The sequence below is a fragment of the Coffea arabica genome, chromosome 6e (assembly GCF_036785885.1).
Source record: "Coffea arabica cultivar ET-39 chromosome 6e, Coffea Arabica ET-39 HiFi, whole genome shotgun sequence".
Classification (NCBI taxonomy): domain Eukaryota; kingdom Viridiplantae; phylum Streptophyta; class Magnoliopsida; order Gentianales; family Rubiaceae; genus Coffea; species Coffea arabica.
Genome location: NC_092321.1, coordinates 22,409,541 through 22,417,184, shown reverse-complemented (window position 1 = coordinate 22,417,184; position 7,644 = coordinate 22,409,541). Strand labels below are relative to the sequence as shown.

The 7,644-nt window shown below is 35.1% G+C and overlaps 1 protein-coding gene across 1 annotated transcript; it reads left to right on the top strand.

Annotated features, from left to right (window-relative positions):
• The first annotated feature begins 887 nt into the window (after positions 1-887).
• On the top strand, positions 888-2,653 carry LOC113695098 (UDP-glycosyltransferase 71K1-like). The gene has a single exon (XM_027214063.2). It carries the CDS (start codon positions 913-915, stop codon positions 2,326-2,328), a length of 1,416 nt encoding a protein of 471 aa, XP_027069864.1. The 5' UTR covers positions 888-912; the 3' UTR covers positions 2,329-2,653.
• Positions 2,654-7,644: the final 4,991 nt, after the last annotated feature.

Here is a 7,644-nt window from a genome sequence, read left to right as displayed (position 1 = left end):
ACGAAATTTTTTAAGGTATTAATTACTCACCAAAATCTTTCTAAGTAGTTGACCTTGATTAAATTTAACTTATCTAGATTTTTTGCAATTCCACTATGACTCCAATGTAAAGAAATATGAACCACTATTAGTTAGCAATTTATTTCTTTAATTTACATTTTTAGGTTTAAAATGTTATTTTGCTTTTGCTTTGTGGTTAAATAGTTATTGAGAGTAAGGGTAATATTGTCAATTTTTGACTTTTGACGGGAATATTTAATCTTGTCAAATTGATAAGGGAGATAAGTAAGATTTTAAAAAAGTTCAAGAGAATTGAGTGATATCGTGACAAACCTCAGGTGAGGTTTCTGAAATTATCCCCCACAAATATTCATAGTTAATTCTAAGGTAAAAAACAAAAAAGTCCTCTGTGATAAACCTAATACACAAAAAAGCCTCCCATGGTTTCAAAATATACGACACGACACCTCAACTTTGAATTAAATTGTAAAGGTGACGGAATCCGTTAAATTTAACGGAAATGAACGAAATGACGAAAATGTCCTGATATAATTAAGTAAAAGACAGCTCAAAAAATTATTTGTTTTATTCTCTAAATAGAGAGAATTGAGGGTTAAGGGGTAGAATAGGTATATTTGAAAAAAACTAGGTATAAATTTTTTTTTTAGATTCCAATAAATCATTTCTGTTAAGTTTAATGGATTCCGTCACCTTTACAATTTAATTCAAAGTATGAGATGTCGTGTTGTATATTTTGAAATCATAGAGGACTTTTCTGTGTATTCGACTTACCACCACACGAGGGTTTTTTATTTTTTACCCTTAATTCTAAGGGTAACCACAAAATGCTGTCCACCGCACGGTTATAAAAGTAAACCAAAGGGGATCAAAGATCCAATTAACAGTTGAAAGATGAAGACAGAAGAGCTAGTTTTTGTTCCTGCACCAGGAAGAGGCCACATGGTATCCATGATGGAGTTCGCCAAGCGCCTTCTTGAAAGAGATGAACGCATATCAATAACTGTTCTAGTCATAAGGCTGCCTACTCCATCTAAACTTGAGTCATACGTCGAAGAATTGGCCGCCGCCAATTCTAATATCCGATTCATTGACCTCCCTTCTGTTGATCGACCATCTCCAGAGTTGTCGAGCTCAATAGAGAAGTTTGCTTCTGTTTACATTGAAAAGCACAAACCGCTCGTTCAAGATGCTATTATCAACCATGTTTTGTCACAACCAAGTACTCATCTTGCCGGGTTAGTCATCGATTTGTTTTGTACTTCAATGATTGATATAGCTAATAAGCTTGGTGTGCCTTCCTATGTTTTCTTCACATCAAGTGCTGCTTTTCTTGGGCTTATGCTTTATCTCCCAGTTCGCCATTCCCTGAAGGGGACTGAATTTAGCATTTCAGATCCTGATTCAATCATACCTGCCTACACCCACCCTGTACCCTCAAGAGTTTTACCATCTTTTCTGTTTGATGAGACTGGTGGCTATGAATCAATGTTATATCACGGTACACGGTTCAGAGAGGCAAAAGGATTGATCATAAACACATTTGCAGAGTTAGAACCACATGCAATTAAGTCTCTGGAGTCAGATAAGGAATTAGCATCAATTTATACTATTGGGCCTGTGCTTAACTTTGAGCTCGATAAGAATCCTGACTTCGAAAAGATTATCAAATGGCTTGATGATCAGCCCTCTTCATCTGTGCTTTTTCTCTGTTTTGGAAGCTTGGGAGGTTTTGAGCCTCCCCAGCTAGCGGAGATTGCGGCTGCTTTGGAGCGAAGTGGATATAGATTCTTGTGGTCGGTACGGGCGCCGATGCCAAGAGACTTCAGGACACGGCAAATTGAGTATACCAATTTTTCTGAGATTCTGCCAGAAGGGTTTTTGGAACGAACAAAGGACAAGGGATTGGTGTGTGGTTGGGCGCCACAGTTGGATGTCTTAGCTCATGAAGCAGTTGGGGGCTTTGTATCTCACTGTGGGTGGAATTCTATACTGGAAAGCTTGTGGAATGGTGTGCCAATTGCGACATGGCCTGTATATGCTGAACAACAATCTAGTGCCTTTCAGTTAGTAAAAGATTTGGAATTAGCCGTGGAGTTGACCTTAGACTACCGCTTTAAGAATCCTGATAAGCTTGTACCGGCCAAGGAGATAGAGAAGGCCATAAGGTGTTTGATGGACAGTGAAAATCCTGTGCGAAGGAGAGTTAAGGACATTGGAAAGCGGGCTAGAGAAGCACTGATGGATGGTGGCTCTTCTTTCATTTCACTTGGACGATTCATTGAAGATCTTTTGGCAATTCAAAAATGACACAAATTTTGGTGAATCCCGCTTATGACAATCCGAAAAATTCAATGGTTTCTGAACCAGAGAAGTACACTTTCAGAAGCATTTGTACTCAGTCTTCAATGATTATTGCTAATTGCCTTTGCATTGAATGCAAATACTAGAAGTTAGCCTAGGCCATTTCCATCTCATAACGGCATTTTTAAAGATGCTTAATACCAGTGTAAGCATGCGATTATGGATGGAATATCAACTTAGGCCATGTTTGGATTGTATTTTTCTAGATTTTTTTTATAGAAAAATTATTGTAACGATTTGATATATGTGAGATAAAAAGGTGATTGAGAAATGTGTTAGCGGAAAATGTAGCAACTTTTCTTTAGAAAATTACTATTCAAACAAGGTCTTAACTTTCCTATTCAAGATACTGGACCTCGTGTTTGTCAGAATCATATCTAATAACTCGTTGACAATAATGGGATTTGAAACCTCACTTTTAGTTGCATTGTTTTTTTAATCATAACAAGCACTCGTCAAAATATATAGCAACAAATTATCAGAAGTACATTAACTTCAAAGGTACCCTCCTGATAACCCTGATTTGTATACTTGTATTTGGTCTGTTTAAATCCACAATTACTTTGGTATTCTTTATCATCAAAGGGGATCCAACTAGGTGATATGATTCATAAGCAAATTAGGGAGCTGCTCCTCTCCCCTGGGGGATCCCTCCCTTTCTCATAATACATACTCAGATGCCCGACATGTGTTTTTATTATTAGCAACAGCCAAGATCGCTATGAAATTAACTAATGCATTAACTTAGGTTAATTTGACGTGAAACAACCTTGTTAAGAATAAAAAATGAATTTAATATGCTTAGTCATCTGCTCTCTTGCGCTCCTTAACTTCAGAACCATGGATTTCCAAAATTTCACCAGGCCGCCAAAATCATCAACCACGGAGCAAGCAAATTGTCAAGTGCCAAAAGCAAAATATTACAGAACTATAACAAAGAATTCATGGACGAACCTCACTTTTAGCATACCAAGCTCGTCACAATAGATTAGGAGCCGCTTATCACAAGTACATTAACTTCAGAATACCATCCTGACAGAGATAACACAAATATCTCAAATAATATTTTGCTTGCATCATAAACACATTTCCCAACTCACCTTTTTGTATTTCGAATTATCTTTTTATCTCACATACATCACATCACAAAAAGTGCTACAGTAATTATTTCAAATAATACTCTATCCAAACAAACCGCTTGATTTGGATCCTTGTATTTGGTCTGTTCAAATTCACAATTATTTTGGATCCGTGTGAATTGGGTATTTTTCAAGTATTTTTTGAAATTTTTTTTTATTATCTATTATTTTGGAGTGTTTTTTAAATTTTAAATTATTTCAGAATATTTTTAAACAATTTAAAGATTAACCCCTCCCTCCTCAAGGCCCTCGATCCCTCCCTCCCGCTCCTGCATCCTAGAACCCATTCCTGCCACCTCCCTTTCCCTCCCCTTCCTCCCCTTTCTTCTCCCACCATTTCCCCCGCCCTGCCACTCCCTCCCCCCCACTTCTTACCTCTATTCTCCCCTCTTCTTGCACCCTTAGCACCCCATTCACCCCAATCTAGTTGTGCGATTAGATGGCTACTAGATCTTGTCATCATCTGATCTTGCAACTAGATCTAGAGGCTGCCACCCTCTTCCTCACTCGCATTTACCACCGCCCCTCTTTCCTTTCAGGTCTGGTCATCCAGATCTGGAGGTGAAGGAGGCGTGGGTGCAGCGATGGAGGAGTAGGGTGGCAGAAAAAAGGTAGAAGGCTAGGAGAGGAAAGGGTGGAGGAAGAGGGGGAAAGGAAAGGTGGTAGGTGGAGGTGGGAGAGAAATATTTGGAAGAAAGGGGCTTGTAGTAGTAGAGGTTGGAAAATATTTGCCGGAGGTGGTGGAGGAAGAAATGGGTGATTTTTTTTTTCCCCATAGTTATATTTTGGTATTTTTGCTAGATGTATTTGGAGCACTTTTGAAGTATGTTTAAGGAGTATTAACTTATAGGTAGAGGTGACTGTCACAGTCCATTTGTATTGACTCATTCAAAAAAAAATCAATTAACAAGTGAACTTGGGTATTTAAAATTAATAAAACATTTAAATTCAATTGTTGGTGGGTATTCAGAGGACAATTTTGAATTGCTTACTAATATAATTAGAATAAAAATATTATTATTTCTTCTCAAACAACATGCAAAAAAAAAAAAAAAGTAGTGGAATTTCAATCAGGCCATAATGGATAATTGAGTATACTTATATTCATTTATTAAATGGATACAAATGAGTTAACCCAATTATACCATTGCCTAATTATGATTTGTCTAAACCCGTCAAAATCACCTATTTTGATACCTCTAGCTATAGTATTACTAGGGGGAGGTGCGCGGGTGTTTAGTGCCTGTGATTAAAGAGAATGTTTTAGTGGTTGAAGTGAATATTATTTCCATATTAACCAAGAAGTTATTTTTTATCAAGAACCTATCGGTACATATCATCCATATTGTTGCAAGGTGAGCAAGTGAATAAAGATAAGAGTAGGATAACAATGCATATTAAGTAATATTAATAAAATTATTGTAGATAATAATGCATATTAACCGAATCCTACTTAATATGAGTAGAAGGAAATGCATGGATAATGGAGTAGTTTAGAGGGCATTAAACCTAATCCTGGAAGCCGAATAGGGACCAAAAGGAAGAATGTGAAAGAGGAGACATCGGAACAATCATAATCGATACTTAGACATTAAATCATCAACATACCTATGTTTTTGGTTGTTTAATTGAGATGTAAATAGTGGTATATTGCTAGTATGGAAGCTGTTTCAAAGACAGGGGCTTCAGACATGGGAACTCATGCATTGGTATTATTATGAGTTGTTTCACATAATTGAATGAATAGCTGCAAGTCTCTTTATTTTAATTGCACTATGACACCATTTCAGTAAATTACACCAATACATATGCTTATATTAGTTGTACCCAATGCACTAATGATTGCAAAATAATCCCTCAGTCCAAAAATACCCAGATGTCCTTATGCTATATAAGAATGAATTTTGGTCAAATTTGTCAAATGCTACTGTATGATAACATCTAACAATCATTTCATTTGGTGCAATAGCTAATAAATTAAGTAGGTAAAGATTTTACAAATTATTAGAAATTGAAGTTATTAACTTGTATAAATTAAGATTCATTTTAACTACTTTGAGAGCTTTATTTTTGTTTAAATTATAATAAAGTATTTACAAGGATCTTCAAAAGATAAGAATATGTTTGTCCGTATAATTTTTCGGTAGTACTAAATTTGCTATAGTTTCAGTCAATTGGTGATAAAACAACTCCAACTTCAATCGAATTTTGGAACTATTTATCTGGCATAATTTGTGGTGTAATACTAATAAAGTATGTATCTAAATTTAAATTGAATTCTAATGCTTTGTGAAGGAGGTCAGGAATGAAAGCTTTAATGAATTCTACTCAACCACTATGGATTACTCAATTACCATAAATTTAGCAAAATATAAGAGAAAATAATCATATTATCAAACATAAGTTTAAGACAAGTCATAAGTTTCATAGCAGAACATCAAACTACCAAAATCAATTATCACATGATTACATAGAAGAATCAACTTTATCACCATAGCAAATCAGTAGTACAAAGGTCAAACTACCACCAAATGAATCAAGTATTCCCAGAAATCAGACAGTCATATATATATAACCAATACATAAATGAACGAGCTCTGTCACCAAACTAAATCAGTATCACTAAGTACACACTAACACCAAAATCAATTCCAGAACTAACTACATGTATATCAAAAGAATTTAAAAGATTCAGTAGGAAGGATAAAATTTTGGTTACCTTATTCCAAATATTCCCTACAAAACTTTTCCTCACACACATGAGGCTGACATTGTTAATGCATTAGTATGACCTAATTAAATATATTAGCATGTGCATAGAAAGCAGTTATACACATATCACAAGCTATTTACAAATTATGACAAATTTCAATGTAAAAAAATACCGCTTCAACATATTTTGGCTTGGAGATTCTGATTAGGAGATGTAAGTATGTAACACTCTTCCTATGAATCCTGTTCCTACCACAAATACAAGCAACGCAAAAAAATACAATTCAAAAAACTAAAAGTCAATTGATTGTTATGATTTGTCTTCAAATGGATGAGAGATGGTTCCAAACAACAATACCTTTGTTGAGCAAACCCAAAAACTGAGAAAGGGAATGAACAGATGTCCAACACTTGATACTTTAAATTTTCCAATAATTAGCATTAATTTTGTCTTGACCATCCTGATCCTAGAATGGTTAGAAACGGTAAGGACCGTAAGCCAAAATACATGAAGTTGAAGCAGCAGAATTTGAATAGTAACACCTATCTAGCCAACTTCTGACAATTATCCCTAATGATTGTGTCTAATAAATCATTTGCAATAAACCCATGTAATGAATGGAATTTAGCCAGTCGAGAAGTCTAATCAGTTACATCAAATTATGTTCTCCAACCTTTAATTTGCAACTCACCATCTTTATGTAATTACACCAAGACAAAAGCTATTATGAGTTGTACCAACTGTTAAAAAGAGCAGTACAACAAACTTGCATTCTCAAAATACCCTTCCCTCATTAATTTCTTTCACTAATTACCTACTAAACCACATTCTCCCCAATTTAATTAGAGACTAAGGACGTTTAACTAATTACAACCACACAACGGCTATTATCACTTGTACCCACAGATAAAAAGATAACCAAAATAATCATACATTCCCAAAATACCCATAAAAAGACACAAGCCCATTTTTGGAAATGTATGACAAAAGAATTTACCATAAATTGTACTCTACCTACAATACAAACTTTAAATATACAACATGAGGGCATCTCTGTAAACATACCCAAACACATGCTGCCATGAGTTGTACAAAAAACTTTAAAAAAGCAACATATTATTTCACATTTCCAAAATAACCCTACCCATGCGGTTGAAATTCAAAGTCCTCTTTGACCAAAACTCATTCTTATATAGTATAAGGATATTTGAAAAACTAGTAAGCGGTAGTCAGTGCTGTGAAAGGGAAACCAACTAGGTAATACAATTGATAATAGGGCAAACCTTTCTGGTCATCTATAAATCATATCTTCCATTGATGCTATGATCTTATGTTGCTCATAACATCCGACTATTACAATATTACAATTTACAGAGTCATGAGAAAATAACGAATTCTTTTGCTAAGCCC